Genomic DNA, 17,060 nt, shown 5'->3' with positions numbered 1-17,060 from the left:
AATAGGTGCTCAAATTTTGAAGCAGTAAAATACAGAAATCATAGCATAAAAATTACACAAATCACTTCAATTACATCTTGTTTTTAAGCTGCAAATATCAAACAACAGTAAAATGTGAACTAGCTACTATTTTAGAAGGAGCGTACCTGCTGACAAAATCTGAAATGAACATTTAATTAATATCACTGTGTATAACTATAGTACCACATATAAATTAACACAACTAAAGTTTTTCAGCTGAGTCTAAATTGCTATATATAAAAACCAAAAACTGATAAATTTGGTGAATTACCCTCTTTAAATTTGGAAATTTTAAGGTCAAGATAAATGCTTTGTTATATGGATTTTCCCTAACTTCAAATGGCCAGCTATTGTTGTTCCTGAATATCTTTAAGAGTAAGGAAGGGGTGGCATGGAGAGGGCTTTCACCTTTCACTTTGTATACTTTGGCATTATTTGAATTTGTTCCCAATAAACTTTCAGTAATTAAAGGAAAAAATAAAGTTAGGTACCATAGTACATGCCTGCAATCCCAGCAACTCAGTGAGATCCTGTTTCAAAATAAAAAGTAAATAAACGGGGCTTGGGATGTAGTTTAGTGGTAGATAACCCCTGGGTTCTACCACTAGTAATGGAGAGAAAATTTGGAATTGTAGGAGTTGGGAGAACATAACAAAGAAAAGAAATGTATCATTAAAAAACAGTTACAAACTGAAAAAAAAAATTACTTTCATCCATAAAGAAACAAATAAAAAAGATTTATTTAAAATAAATTTACATTTTCTGCTAAAATTACAATCAAGGGAAAAGCTGTAAGCTAGGCAGAAAACAGCACAACACTGTTTGAAAATATTTGAGTCAGGGATGGTCTGTGTTTCTAATTGCTAATGCCCCTCAAAACCACTGCTCAGCTTCTTTCTGTTTTTCTCTCAATATCTTAATGCAGTGGCTCTCAACAAGTGGTCCTCAGACTAGCATCATAAGAAAACTTGTTAAATTGAAATCTCACATGCCCACTCTAGACCTACTAAATCAGGAACTCTGGAAGGGGCCAGGATGGGGCAGGATAGTAAACCATGCTTTAACAAGGTTTAAGGGTGATGCTGAATTTGAGAGCCACTGTCTACAGGTACAATGGACAACACAGCACCCACCTTCTTATACTTATTTCCATTTTACAATATAAATTCAAATCATCACTTATATATATAAGCACTTACATAATTTAAGCACTTCTGGATTCAGATTAATATCATATGAATAGTATTAACTTTTAATAACAAAATATATAAACTGGAGGAAAGAGGAAGAACAGGTACAATCATTTAAGTATGCTTAAGAGGAAATTTTAAGTGCATATTTGTCATTCAGATCATTATTAGTAAATGCCAGCACTTACTATATGCTTAACATACTGCAGAGTGGTACATAAGTATAAATTATGCTAACAGAAAAATATTAAGTAAATGACTTCAATTATCATCTACATTAATGTTTCTCAATTGGGACTAACATTCCTGGGAAATCTTTGTATCTTCTACAAAGTCTTATTCTTCCTCACTTACATGTCTCTCAAAATCGTGGTCTAAGTGGTGGTGGTTACTGTAAAGAGTGTATCATTTCTTTTCAGTACACTGGATGATGGCGTTACTAGCTTTTACCAGATATTCCTATCTCCTGAACTTTTCCTTGCTATATATTTCTCACTTCACCATTTAATATGAACCTCAATCTATCTAAAACTGAAAGAGTTATCTTGTCCTACCTGCATCTTCATTTCCCTTGTTTCCTTAGCTTAGTGAAAGCAGCACAAAACAGCCTAAGTCAAATTCCTAACGTCTTTGACGTTTCCCTCACCTGCCACTCCTCAACAATTGCCAAGGCAGTTCATTTCACTTCCAGAGCTCTTGATCCATTCATCCTCATTGCCTCTATATTGATCCAGACCTCCAGCACTTCCACCCTGGATTAATGACTAAGATTCCTACCCAGTTAATTCCACTTCCAGAATTACTGTTCTTTCCATAAAAAATGAATTTTCTAAAGGGTAAATCTGATGGTCTTTCTTCACTATTTAAAATGCTCAATGGCTCTCAGTTGACCTCAGAATAAAACATACTAAAATAGCCTTTACTACTTGATATCTCTATTCACAGATCTTATCCACCACTCACTCAACTCAAACTGTACTGATTTTTAGTTCCTTAAAAGCAGCATTCTTCCTCTTTCTTTAATTCAGATCCAGTGTTATTCACTTTACTTGACTAATTGCTATTTGTCCTTCATGATCCAGTTTTGATGTTGCTTTTTTCATAAAGGCATCTCTAATCTACACATATTAAATCCAATAGCATTCTTTAAGTACAGTACTTACCATACTATACGATAACTACGTACATCCTCTAGATTTCAAACTCTACCAGGAATAGGAACCATGTCAGTTTTTTCATAATTATAATCCTAGCACCTATGCAGCAATTTAGCATGAAATTAAAAACATCGGTTACAGTCAGATCTACAAATGGTCAAAGTTTGGAACAATTACTTAAACTTTCTCTGTTGTTTCCTTACCTGTAAAATGTGGACAGTATAACCCTACAAGATTGTTCATAGAGTAAACATGATAGGAGATGTAGTTAATATAGTGCATGGTGCACAGAAATGCCAGCTACTAATATTTAGTACAGTACCTATCAAAGAAAATATTTGCTGAATAAATACACTATTCATAATAATTAAAATCATATTTTAATAATGCTAAGTTCATGATATTTCCAAATAAGGCATATAATTCTATAAGAATAATTCAGTTTTATTAATGTCCATGTGACACTGTAGTTTTCTTATAGCCAAAATTTAGCTGAGTTATAAAGCAGAATGTTCAAAGAGGATGACCTGTGCCTCCCTTTCAGGAACAATTTGTTTATGAAGTTGAATCTGCTCTAAACCAGGGCTTTCTAGAGAATTTGGGGAGGTATTACAAATTGAGGAAGTTACATTATACCTTGCTGACTGATAAAAGCTATAATATTCAAGTCTATTTTCCTCTGAGTTTTCTGGTGCCTTTAGTTTTTGTTTAAACTGAACAACTTTGTAGATCAAAAAAATGATTAAAATACAAGCTAAGATGAAAAGTGTTAGCAGAATGTCAAAAGCCTCATTCAACTTCTCAACTTCTTGGGTACAAATTAGAGATGGTTTTCCTGACACTGAAGCAGCATCAATCGGTAGAGCACTGTTTTGTTCCAAGTTCAAATTAACAGAAGAAGTAAGCTGTATTTGCACAGGCAACACTGCAGTGGTCTTTAAAGGATTAGCAAAGGTACTTTCTTGAAAAAAACTATTGGCAGGTGAAGTACGAATTCGTTCCCAGAAAGTAACGCTCTCAGTCTCAGTATTTTCCAAATATTTCCCATTTGTGGATACTTTATGCCAGGCCATCATTAGTGCAGTGGTCTTGTGATGTACATGAAGAGATTGTACAGTCCAAAGTCTGGATACATTTGTCGAAGATGGAATGCAATTTGTAATGTCAGTCCATTTAATATAACGCAACGCTCTGCCACGCATGGATGGGGGATTCTGACAATAGATGTTTAGGGTAATGGATGAAGACACTAGCCAGTCTCGAAGGCCCAAAAGTGTGCAGTTACATTCCCAAGGATTAGAATTTGCCTGAAGATGAGTCAGTGAAGACAATGGCTTAAAGACCCTTGGATGTATGTCTGTAAGATTATTAAATGACAGATTAAGGATCTTCAAAGATGCTCCCATGTTTTCAAATGTATCATTATCAATGCTGATTATTCTGTTTCTATCTAACTTAAGATAAATTAAATTCTTTAACAAGCTAAATGTGCCAGAGTTTAAATTTTGTAAATCATTATGACTTAAGATCAAATACTTAAGGTTATTAATTCCACTAAACCCATCCCTAGCAACATTTTTAATGCTTGAATTTTTGAGAAGGAGATACTCCAAGTTGTTAAGTCCTTTAAATGCAAAGGGCTGTATTGTTTCAATGGGGTTATGAGACAAATAAAGTCTTTTAAGACTCTTAAGTATTTCGAAAGCATTTGATGGTACTTTTGTTAAATTATTACTTTCTAGATATAAACAATCAAGGTTTCCAAGATGTTGAAAGCCTGAATCTGAAATCCTCACAATTTTATTGTTTGATAAATGAAGTATCCGCAGAGCAGCCATTCCAACAAAGGTACCACTCCCGAGGACGGTGAGGTGATTCCTCTGTAGATTTAAGTACTGAACTGAAATAAGATCATTAAATACTCCTCTAGGAACAAAAGATACTTGATTAGATTGTAAATGTAAACTACGAAGATTTGAAAGTCCCTTAAATATTCCAGGATCTAAGTGTTTTATTAAATTATTATTTAGATAAAGAAAATAAAGACTTCCCAATTGAGCAAAGGCTTTTGGATATACATACATAATGCTAGAATTATCCAAATACAATGCTACAAGAGAATGAAGTCCTGTTAACTCACTTTCACTTATATGAGATATATTATTTCCAGTCAGATACAGAAAAACTGTACTTTCAGGAAAATTCTTAGGAATACTTGAAAGGCCTAAGTTACGGCAGTTAATTTGTATCCCAGTGCAGAGCTGACAAACAGATGAACATCCGAATATCTCTTTATGGAATAACAATACAAGACAAAAGGTAACAAGTAGAAATAGTCGTAGACAAGGCAGAGAAAACTGTAATCCACACATAGCCCTGTTCTTGATTTTTCTGTTCATATCAGAATTGGCTATAAAAAGAGAAGGTAAAACTGTGAATCATCAGAGTTCTTAAAATAAAAGTTTTATAATACTAAAACTTCTGTATTCTATTTTAATTAAAATGAGCCACCAATATATCATAACTTACAATGGGTAATGGTATAAAATTTTTTACATAAGCGTTTAGAGTATGTTCTAATTAACACCTCCAAGCCATTAACCCACCTTTTGACAAAATGATAATTCAAATTTAATAAACTTAAAATGTTTGCTTAGTTAATTTAAAATATTACAATTGATCCTAACAAAGGTGATAAATGATGTAAGACAGTCTTGAATACATGTCCCTTTATCAATTTAAAGTCCAATAGCAAACAAATTATAATGAAAATACATTGCAGAACAAACTTCTCTTTTAAGTGCAGTTTTTCACAAAACTAAATTATTTTCATCTAGCTAAAAGTTTATATTTAAATAAATAATCTTACCAAGAACAGGAAACTCACATTATTAATACTTCGCTGAATCAAGTAAGGTTCTTTTTAAATCTGAAGAGCAACATTTCTAAACTTTCTGTGCCATTGCTTACCTACAGCCCTCCACTTTTTTTTTTTTTAAAGTCACAGTTTGCTCAGGAAACAGCACTCTTCACATTGGTTCCTCTGCAGTGTGTAAAACAGAGGTTGCCATGGATACAGGAAACTGAGAGACAGGAAGTAACTTTATCTGTGTTTCAAAAGTATTGTTGAAAGGAAATCTCAGGAACTTATTTTTCAGAATGCATTTAGAGTTTTTCTAACATGTATACCTAAATATCTCCCATAATTTAAAAAAAAATTTAGTTGTAGATGGACACAAGACATTTTATTTATTTTTATGTATTGCTGAGGATCAAACCCAGGGCCTCACTCATGCTAGGCAAGCGCTCCACCACTGATACATAACTGCAGCCCCCAAAATAAGAATTTTTTTTAAAGGGTGATTTGCAAACTTTAGATATTCAGATTCTAAATTTCAACAGGCTCTAGCTATCAACAACAGATAATTACTGAGTGGAAAAAACAAGTTGAAATAGGAAGTATATGAGGTAATGATTCTTAGAAATTTTTTAAATGTATAAAATATTTTTATACTTTTTTTATACTCAACACATACTAGAGACTTCAACTTTATGCCTTAGTACTTTAAAATCAATAGGTAAAACCAACAATTTACAGCAGTGATTAAAAGTGTTGTTACATTATTCTCTCTTTTTAAAATTTCTCTAAATATTTCTGGGCTCAAAAAACACAGTACTACCAATTAGTACCTTAATATATTAAGGTATATGCAATGAGTTCCAAGAGGGATACCAAATTACTGATGTAGTTTATATTCACAAGACAGAGAGAAAGAGTATATACCTAAATATATATCTATATACCCTGCATATATCTAAGTTAGTATGAATCTATTAGAATGAACTAAATCTGTCTCTAACGTAACTTCTAAGATAAAGGTTTATAGCTCTGAGTAGGGTGTGGTGCTACATGCCTATAATCCCAGCTACTCTGGAGGCTGAGTCAGGACCATCTCAAGTTCAAGGCCAGACTGGGCAATTTAGCAAGACCCTGTCTCAAAATAAAGATCAAAATAGGGCTGGGAAAATATGTAGCTCAGTGGTAGAGAACCTCTGAGGTCAATCTCTAGTACATACACACATGCGCGTGTGTGTACTTACAGAACTGAATAGAAATTGTTATTAATTTTGAAAAAGGTTGATTGTTGGGCTGGGGATATAGCTCAGTTGGTAGCGTGCTTGCCTTGTAAGCACAAGGCCCTGGGTTCAATCCCCAGCACCGCAAAAAAAAAAAAAGGTTGATTGTTTAGCTTTTGTAATTCTGACTTTTATGAATATTACTAATACCCTTCAGGCTAAGGGGTGTAGTTTAGTAGTAGAGTCTTTGATTAGCATGCACGACAGCAGTAAATACAACAAAAATAATACTGTCATAATATACTTAAATATTAGTATAATGCTCTTGATATTAAAACTGCTTTATTTTACATCTAGATATTTAAATCTTTAGATTATAAGTTAAAGTCACATTAAATACTTCATACAATGCCCAGGGGACTATCTTTCTGTAACTACAAAAACATCAGAGGTGCATACTGGATGACTGATCTTAATCAAAATGATTTACAATTCTCACAACTATCCTTCATGGCTGGCTATTGTTACTGCTGTTTTACCAATAAAGAAACTAGAAAACACTGGATACAGTGGACACCTGTAATCCCATCTATTCAAGAGGATGAAGCAGGAGGATTGCAATTTATAAAGACCTTATTTCAAAATAAAAATAAAAAATAAAAAGGGCTGGGCATGTAGGTCAGTGAGAGAGTACCCCAGGATTAATCCCCAGTACTACTGTCCCCCGCCCCCGACCCACCCCTCAAAGAAAAATGAAAACAACAAAACAAGTAACAGAAAAGACATGAATTAGAGGTAGGGGATATGTTTCTCAAGTTCATTTTAGTATTTTCAGTAACATACAAAGTGGAATAAAGAAAGCATGGCCCATGGGTTTTCAATTGCATCACACACCTTGAAGAGAAAAAACGTCAGAAAATCTAAAGGAGGAAAACCACAAGGTAACACAGATCAGAATAACAATTTCACCCTCTACTCCGGTTTCCAAAGCAGACGAAAACAATCAGATCTGGCAGGGGGTGGGGACATACACATATACACATAATACATAATATATTCTACATATAATTTTTAGAAAATTAAAGTAAGGAAAAGATGGAATAAAATAAACCTTGCATTTCTCATATTCTAAAGAATGAGGGAAACTAAACTGAAGTGATTGCAACACAATGACTATATCTAAGTAGTATACAGTAAATTTCAGATTGATTTGTTAAAAATTTCAACATTCAGCAAAACAGTTTATCTCTTCCTTCATCTAGGAGTTCATGTGCTCTTGGAGATAGGTGATCATGACTAGAGAAGATCACAGAGATCAACAGAAGATCATATATCTAGGAATCTATCAGTATTTTGAGGATAACCATTCTCTAATAAATAGCTATTGCTAGAAAGAAACCCTACAACAAAATGGGCAGCTGTCCAAAAGAGCAGGAACTTGCTGTTAGCAAAGTGTCTAAATGGAAGCTGTATGAACATCCATCAGAGATACTGTGGAAGGAAAATTCATCACCAATTAAAAGTTAATTTAAGTAACACCTAAGGCAACATTCAACGTTAAATAACTAATGCTAAAAAACACCCAATAGAAAACTGCCAGAAGTATATACAAACAACTACAAAGTCTTCCAGGGCTCCAAACAATAACATCTGTCAGTTATGAGAGTGATCAGATTTGCAACTGTGGTGAAAAGAATTCTACAACCATGCCTTTTTGTAACTGAAAAATGGTAACAGATTCTTGGAACTCATTCTGCTAACTTCTTCATACAACTTGGATCTGCTAAAGAAGCAATCATTTATCTGTTATTTTGGCAGGCAAAAAAAGCACCAAACAGCCTTTCTCACTCCAACAACCAGTGACCAATAATTAATCCCTGGTCACAGATCACAAATTTCTACTGTTTTATAAAATAGTCATCTACAGATTCAGAAAAAGTCCACGTATAAAATTCTACAACTCCCAACCTGAAAAAGGAATATACAGTCAGAAAGGGTTGGTGGAGCAGAGAAATCAGATAAGAAGAATATGAAATTGATTCTTTTTCCTACTGCTGTTAAATTTTAATTTAACAATTGAAGTCTTTCTGTGGCCCAAAGAGTTCTCAAGATTTTCAGGTATAGTTGGCACTCTTGAGTCTATGGGTTCTATATTCACAGATTCAACCAATCGCAGATTGAAAACATTCTGAAAAAAAAATTTCAGAAAGTTCTGCTAGGCAAAATTTGAATATGCCCCACACTAAACACTATGCTGAATTCATGTGAATGAAATGATGTGTAGGCAAACTCTGCTGTAGCCTCCCAGCATTTCACAGGCCCTCAGTTTCTCTCCAGCACTTGCTGTTTGCGCATTGTTTGCCTACAACAAATTATGTACTACACAGTCAGGGTATCATGTCTGCATCTGTACCAAACGTGTTCAGACTTTTTTTCATTGTCATTATTTCATTATTATAATACACTACAACGACTATTTACACAGCATTTACATTATATTCAGTATTATAAATAACCTAGAGATGATTTAAAGTATATCAGAGGACATGTATAGGCAACATGCAAATACTACCTATTTTATAAAGGCTCAGGACTTGAGCATCTGTGGATTTTGGTATCTGGGGAACTACTGGTACCAATCTTCCAGGATACTGAGATTACTGTTTTACCTCTGTAATTTTCATAGCAGCCCATGAGGTGGGGTACTATTATTATACTGGTTCACAGATGAGAAATATGAGGCAGAAAGAAACTAAGAGTAAAGTTTTACATGTCAGTTTAAACTTTACCATGTTTCCATATACAAAATTTTACTGTAATTTATGATACAAAGTGATTTTTTTTTTTTTGGTTTAAGAATTTAACAAATGGAATGTGACAAACTGAACATTGAAAACTGAACCACATGTCTTTAAATAAGCAATTCCCAATTCTTTGTTTTGAACCAATCCCTACGGACAGTTTCCACACATAATGGAAAATAACGAAAAATTCCAACATTAGTTGATTTTGATAGGATCTGAAAGATAATTCCAGGGCACTTCTTTTAGATGTGAGGAAAGCACTAAGAATGTATTCCAAATTCATAAGCATTCAGAAACTTTCCTAAGTATTGAGGGCAGTAGACTGAAGATAAAAATAATCAACAGAATGTTTCAAGATCCTAAAGGTGAAGTGAGAAGGTCCACAGAGATCTGAAAGTTGCCACTCACCCTTTAACACCAATGGCATAAATCTGTGGATGCTTTCTGAATAATAAGGTAAAATTTCCTTTGTTGTCTCTGCCTTTAAAATTCTCTGCTTTCTCCTCTTCTTAACCCAAAAAAATGGGACAGAGGTAGACTGAGATACTTGGACCTAAAATGTCTAGAATTTAGATTTGCAAAGGTAGTTTTTTAAAGTATATTACAGTCTTTTGGCTTTTCCAAGTATCAATATGCAGCATTCTTTACAAATATAATCCTAAAATGGAATCTTTACACAAAATGACCGCAGGAAGAAAACAATGCAGTCTTTGTCTACACTGAAGAGACTGCACTGAAAAATTCAGTCATAAGAGAAAAACCCGTAACATACCACAAATTCCACTCCTGTGGAACAACACATGACTCACTCACTACCTTTATAAATGCTACATCCCAGGAAAGGAATTCTATCTGCCAGTACCCGTACAGAGCATTTCACTGTCCATATGAAAAAGATACTCCCACCCAGCAGGGTCAGTCTGAAACGCAGAAATAACACTGGGTGCTACTTTAAAAACAAGCTTCCTTTGGAAGAATGTATCAATATTTAAAACAAATAGAAAATGTATGCATTTTCCTTCTTATAGTATAAAATGATATAGTAATGCTAATTATAATAGCTACTGTAACATTAATAAAATCAACTAAGTCCATTGAGTTCTTAGTATGAATTACATAAAAGCAATAAACATGAAAGAATCTAACATCTATGAATTGTTAGCATGAATTCTCATTAGCACCAATAACAATCCTATAAAAGACATTATTAACCTCATTTTATAGTCATAAAAACAGATATAAAGCTAAATAACTCATTTAGGATTACAGCTGAAAAGAGATGAAAGAGTTGAACATGGACAGTAGGATTTTTAACACTAACGAATATACTTATGATTTCAAGGCACTCAAAATGACCAATTAGTAAATAATAATCAATCAACTGATAATTAAAAGCCTCTGTGTCAAGTAAACTTTCCAAAAGTGAGTAATAATATAGCAGAACCACATAAAAGATGTTTCTACTACCGTGAGTGCTAAGGTTTGAATATGGTGTGTGCCTCCCAAAGGTTCCTGTATGGGACACCTGGTCCTCCTCATAGGGTGATGTTGAAAGGTGGTAAAAGTTTTAAAGAGGTGTGATCTAGTGGAATGTAATGAAATCATTAGGGCTGCTGCCCTTGGAAAAGATTAATATAGTTCTTAAGGAATCCTGGTTAATTCTCATGAGAACAAGTTGTTGTAAAAAGAGTAAACCTGGCACCTGAACCTTTCTGGCTTCTTATCTCGTCACATGGTCTCTTCAGCACATGCTTCCACAACTGTGATATCTGCCACTAGGTCCTCACCAGAGGTCAAACATATGGGGGTGTCAGATCTTGGAATTTCTGCCTATAAAACTGTACACTAAACAAACCTCTATTCATCATGAAATCCCTATTCTCAGGTATTTTGTTATACTGACAGAAAATGGACTAAGACAATGAAACTCTACTTCATACCTGCTAGCATGGTTACAATAAAAAACAAATAAATATTGTCCAGAGAATGGAGAAGATGAAATCCTAACATATTGCTAGTGGGACTATAAAATAACACAGCCACTTTGAAAAACAATCTAGAAGTTCTTCAAAAGATTAAACATAGTCACCATCAATACCCAAGAGAAATCAAAACCAAATATCTACACACACACACAAATCTTGTGTACAAATGTTCATACAGCATTATTAATACATGCCCCCCAAACAGAAACAGCTCAAATGTCCATCATTTGATGAATAGTTAAACAAAATGTGGTATACCTATCCAACAGACTATTTCTCAGCAATAAAAGAAAACATTGACACATGCTACAATATGATGAACCTTCAAAATATGCTAAGACAAAGAAGCCAGTCACGAGAGACCACTCTTGTATGATCCTATTTATATGAAATGTCCAGAAAAGGCATATCTACGTAAACAGAAAATATATTAGAGATTGCCAGGGGCTGGAGAGAATGAGAAAATGAAAAGTAACTGCTAAAAGGGTACATGGTTTCTTTGGGAGTGATGAAAATGATCCAAAACGTAATTGTGGCAATGACTGGACAACTGTAGATGTACTAAAAATTACTGAATTAACTTTAAGTGGGTGAACTGTATGATCTATGAATTACATCACAATACATGTTACCAAATAAAATGTTACTAAGACTTCTGGGTGTGTATGTCTATGTGTATGAGAAAAACAAACAAAAATATAAGAAATAGTTTTTACTGTAGAAAAAGTATTAAAATTTAAGACTAAGGATTTACAGATAAAATACTGTAACATGCTCATTCTGTTTTAAAAGACGAAAATAAAATTCTACCACGTTACTCACTTAGGAATGGTCATAATAATACATAATTCAGATAAAAACATATCCATAATTAACTGTAAATCATCTTTTACTTAAATATAAACTATACCAAAATGCTATTCTCTGGAAACCAATTTTTACTTTGATTCTACTAATCAAATGTGTTCAAAATTATAAACATAAAATGACTTAGAGGGCTGGGGATATAGCTCAGTTGGCAGAGTGCTTGCCTTGCAAGAATGAGGCCCTGGGTTCAATCCTCAGCACCGCAAAAACAAACAAAAAAATGACTAGAAAATCCTTAAATAATAATAATCAGCATTTCCAAATGCTGATTATATACATTATTTTTAAGATATATGAGAATTATGGAGGAAAATGAGTATCCAATCTAGGCAGTCTTGGTAAATCTGCCACCAAGAAGATTATAAGGCAATTCCTCCTGAAAGCAAGCCATTGAATGTAAACATCCAGCTGTTTTTGCCAGTCCCTTTTTGAATTATTCAACTAGCTTATGTTAAATATTCCCCACTGATAACCTCCTTGAGTCTAGAAAAGTTCTTAGAGCACTTGGTCTCAGAACACTTACATTTGAAATTCTTAGGACTGGATTATATAAAAGTGTTTTTACGTCTGAAGGATGATTTGCCATTTTAGAAAGCAAAAATTTTTTTAAAAGTTTGAGAATTATTCTCAACAAGTAATACCTTTTGTTTAATTTTTGCCTTTTAAGGCATATTCTTTGGAAAACATTAAACAAAGGTATATAAAAATTAAAATCTGGATATTACTTTCATATGAAAATTAGTTTAAAAAAGATTAATCCCTCTATGTATAAATAAAAGACCTAAAACAATGGAGAAAAATTTTGGAAAGTATTCCAACAAAAAGGATACTGGAAGTTCCACTAAACAATTAAAAAAAGAAAAAAAAAAAAAAAGACTGTACTATACTCAGAAAGTGACAAAGAAGTTGTAACAAAGAGTTCACATAAACATAACCATATATCTTAAGCAGTATTCTCATGAAATGTAAAACAAATATCCTTTTATCAAATCATATCTTTCTATATACTTCTTAACCTGTGCCATTTCTAGCTTCCTCTCAACAATCTCAATACTTTGTTAGAAAAAATCCTAATGTACTTTATTAACTTAAGAATTTTTCCATTCATTAATTTATTCAACAAATCTTTACAGATTGCTAACTACTGCCAAGGACAGTTCTGTAACATTTCAATATAAAAAGCCTGAATATTTCTCAAGTCACTATTTTTCCTTCTAAAAGAAATAGTAGTGAGTTAAAACAGAGATCACTTAAATTTGGTTTCCAAAGATATCAGTCCACTGGATTTAACAGGGAGGCAAGCTTTTGTCTTGCGCATGTCCATCTGGAATGCAGTTATCAAATGGTAGTTAAAAGCACAAGTCTGGGAATTAAGATGTCCTGGTTCAGATTTTGCCTATGCTTGCTAGATCTCTTACCTTGGAAATGTTAAATAACATTTTAAAGCATTTGTTTGCTCTGTAAAAGGGGGATAATCAGCTGAACACAGTAGCACCTGCCCATAATCCAAGCTACTTGGGACACTGAGGCAGGAAGATTACCAAGCCTCAGCAATTTAGCAAGGCAATGTATCAAAAAAAAAAAAAAAAAAAAAAAAAAAAAAAAGGGCTGCGGATGTGGGTTGGGAATAAAGCACCCATGAGTTTAAGCTCTAGTACCACAAAACAAACACCACAAAGACAATACTCTTATTTATATATCCAAATCAACACACTTTGTATTTGCTTTATACAATTGAGAATTTTAACCAAGTCTATAAAGCACAGCATAATGATCTCATAAGGAGAAAAAAAACAACTTGCAAGCTTCTTTAGACATTACAAATTAAAAGACAACAAAATGATTTAACAATACTTTTGAATTACCATACTCTATAACTTTTTATGATGTGATTCTGAAGTGCTAGATATTTAATACTTCCCTGTAAAAAAAGGACCTAAAATCAGACTAATTAAATTTGGACATTAAAAAAAATGGAAATTCATACAAGAATGAAATGAATTGGAAAATAAATTTAACCAACTTAAGCTAGTGCCCACATTGTTCAAAAACACATGTTCCAGCTGAGCTTGGTGGCACACTCCTGTAATCCCAGTGAATAGGGAAGCTGAGGCAGGAGGATTTCAAGTTTCAGGTCAGCCTCAGCAACTGAGCAAGGCCCCAAGCAACCTAGTGAGACCCTGTCTCAAAATAAAAAAATAAAAAGGGCTGAGGATGTGACTCAGTAGTTAAGTGGCTTCCCTGCCCCACTGGGTTCAATTCCTGGTATCAAAAACAAAAACAAAACAAAACAAAAAAAAAACCCATAACCAAAATAAGAACAAAAAATGTTCCATTTACTCCTTTCTAGATTTTCTAGATCAGTACTTGCTACCTCATTACGTACTAATAAAATTATCGGGCTGGGGATATAGTTCAGTTGGTAGAACGCTTGCCTTGCAAGCAAGCACAAGGCCCTGGGTTCAATCCACAGTACCAAAAAAAAAAAAAAAATTATCATACACATACATAAAAACAACACTGCCCAGCAAAACAGGACACTACCGAGGGCCAAAACTTTGAGTCTACATTTTGATGTTTTAAAGAAACCAATTTTAAGAAAACATTTCCTTACCTATTATCAGATGGCAGTAGAGAAAGCAAAGCCAAAGCTGAAAGCTTTCTTCTTTCAGGCTGGGTAATATTGTCCATTCGATCAACCCACATTTCAATCATGTTTCCCAAAAGCTGGTCCATCTGAAAAAAAAAGGCAGCATCTCAAAATATCTGAAATTCTATTTACTCAGGGATAAGTACTGTTAAAGGGTAAAACTTCCTAAATCTTGGTTAAAGTTCAATTACAGCAAACCACAGAACTGTAATATCTGATTTTGGGGTATGCCTTAACCTGGAAAGAAATAATTTAAGCAAAACCAGAAATTGTAATTAATCCTAAGAACTAAGTAGATTTACTAAAAACCTATATGTGGCCAATGAGTGACGTTAGTAACTTCATTTAATAAATCACCAATACATACATCCTTTTTCACACTAAAAAGTACACTTATTTCTTGAAATTGTCAATTGGTACTTAGAGCTAATTCAGTTAGATGATTGTCATTAACATGATTTGCCAGATATATTTGCTCCTATTTTCAGAGGGAAGGACAAGCAGGTTGCAACTTGAAATTACAGAATTTCTAAGGAAACCAAATAATATATCCTAGGACAGTTATTCCCTAAATTAAAGAGATTAAAAAAAAAATATATAGAATTAGTGTGGTGATCAATTTTATGTATTGACTCAGCCAGTCTAAGGTGCTCATTGTTTGGTCCAAGGCTAAACTAGCTTTTGCTACAAAAGTATTTTGTAAATTTGATTAATGTTTATAATGAGGTAACTTAGTAGAAGAGACTATACTGGGAAATGTAGTTATATGCAAAAAAAAAAAAAAAAGAAAAAGAAAAAAGAAATTTGCCTCACAAAATCAGACTTGTCCCTAAAATCATAAAAATCAATTTTAAAAAATGCCCCCCCCACTGATAAAATTAGACTTACAAAGTAACATGTAATCAAGTACACTATCCTGTAGATTTAAAGAGGATCCCAGCAGGGTTTGCTTATAATTGTTTTTCTACTTTTAGCACCTTTAAAAATGTATATTTAATACTAAACTCTAACTCATGGGTTTGATCTCATAAAATGAACCTTATAGTCTAATCTACATTTTTTCTAAGAAACGCTTCAACAAAATATTTATAATGATCAAGAAAGCACTTATTAGTATATACCATTATTTATACTTTAGCACCCCAAACTATGTGCTGTGTACCCTGAGATGCCACAGTGAACTCAAAAATATGTAAAATTATTGAAATATCTGTCAGACACTTCAAGAACTAGTAGGTTTAAGACAGTTTTGAATTTTAACACTAAAGTCCTATTCATGGTAACTTCACATCTTTCAATACTACCCCAAAATCAAAGTAGAATAAAAAATTAAGGTGCAGATATTCAAGATTATAAGGTTTGCAAATATGAGTCCTATCCAATATGGTCAAATATTCCATTGGTCATAAACAATATAAACCCTTTTAACTATGTAATATTATCCTTATCCAATTAAAAAACTAATGAAAAAACTTTACTATCTACTCATCACAACAAAGGCTGAGTGGAATTCCTAATCTGATTAGTTTAATTCTAGAAAAACTATATGCATTGTAAAATCTGTACTTCCTTAATGCATGTATTTCCTAAAATTAGTTATTTTTGTTTCACTGATGAACCAAAAGATTTCATAAATTGTCTCCATTCTATAGATATCAAATGTACTCTACCCTCTACATCTTTATCCTGGTAGCTGGTTTCAGTTAAGGTATTTTAATAAAACTTTACTAAAAAGGTTATTTTTCATAATATTTAGAACAGAAACTTTCTCAATCCAAGGTAGTAAAAAAGTTTGTAGAAAGAATGAAAGAGTATATGCATATATGCAAAATAATTGTTTCAGACTATTTAACAGTAAAGGAAAACTGCAACCATAAACTAATGAAAGTTCTATGGTGAAGCAGAACAAAATAACCTATTTTGAGCAAGATTAAAATGTAAAAGTTTAAATTACAATTTACTGAATCCTTTTTCTTTCTTCTCTATCCCAAATAACAGGTAAAATATATAGAAATACATAAATGCAAATATTTAAATGCTTCAAAAGAACTTTTATAAAGACTCATTTCATCCACTATTTTCAGTTTATATTTGGATAAAGATGTTTGCATATGGACTCTTACCTCCTGATTAAATTTATGTGCCATCTCATTAAGAAGTGAAGAAAAAAAACTAGTGTTTTGCAGTAGGACCCGACCCATGACTCCAAGATACGTGGACATCACTACAGGGTACCTCTGTACAATTGAAATACAGCAAATGCAAAATTGTGTTAAATTATAAGTACAATTATCAACAATCACTGATAT

General features: G+C 33.1%; 2 protein-coding genes across 6 annotated transcripts in view; both read right to left on the bottom strand.

Moving 5' to 3' along the window:
• Ipo11 (importin 11) overlaps positions 1-17,060 on the bottom strand; it is a 210,397-nt gene that overhangs the window by 47,293 nt on the left and 146,044 nt on the right. Inside the window, exons 26-27 of the mRNA XM_047555967.1 lie at positions 16,875-16,988; positions 14,716-14,837 (exon numbers count right to left, since the gene is read on the bottom strand). Of these exons, the coding sequence (XP_047411923.1) occupies positions 14,716-14,837; positions 16,875-16,988 (236 nt within the window). The remainder of the gene's footprint in view (positions 1-14,715; positions 14,838-16,874; positions 16,989-17,060) is intronic.
• On the bottom strand, positions 2,670-5,347 carry Lrrc70 (leucine rich repeat containing 70). Of its 5 annotated transcripts, XM_047555962.1 has the most exons (3): positions 5,238-5,336; positions 4,509-4,778; positions 2,670-3,725 (listed from the first exon to the last, which is right to left on the bottom strand). In XM_047555962.1, exons 2-3 carry the CDS (start codon positions 4,765-4,767, stop codon positions 2,866-2,868), a joined length of 1,119 nt encoding a protein of 372 aa, XP_047411918.1. In that variant the 5' UTR covers positions 4,768-4,778; positions 5,238-5,336; the 3' UTR covers positions 2,670-2,865. The 5 variants fall into 5 exon arrangements, with proteins under 5 accessions (XP_047411918.1, XP_047411921.1, XP_047411917.1 ...); XM_047555965.1 differs by lacking the exon at positions 4,509-4,778 and having other exon boundaries at positions 5,256-5,347; XM_047555961.1 differs by having other exon boundaries at positions 2,670-4,778; positions 5,256-5,342.

The sequence above is a fragment of the Sciurus carolinensis genome, chromosome 6, assembly GCF_902686445.1.
Source record: "Sciurus carolinensis chromosome 6, mSciCar1.2, whole genome shotgun sequence".
Classification (NCBI taxonomy): Eukaryota; Metazoa; Chordata; class Mammalia; order Rodentia; family Sciuridae; genus Sciurus; species Sciurus carolinensis.
This window is presented reverse-complemented; position numbering and strand designations above follow the sequence as displayed.

Excerpts from the sequence above, each read along its gene's own strand:
- Lrrc70 (XM_047555961.1), bottom strand. The coding sequence starts at position 4,767 with ATGAACAGAAAAATCAAGAACAGGGCTATGTGTGGATTACAGTTTTCT.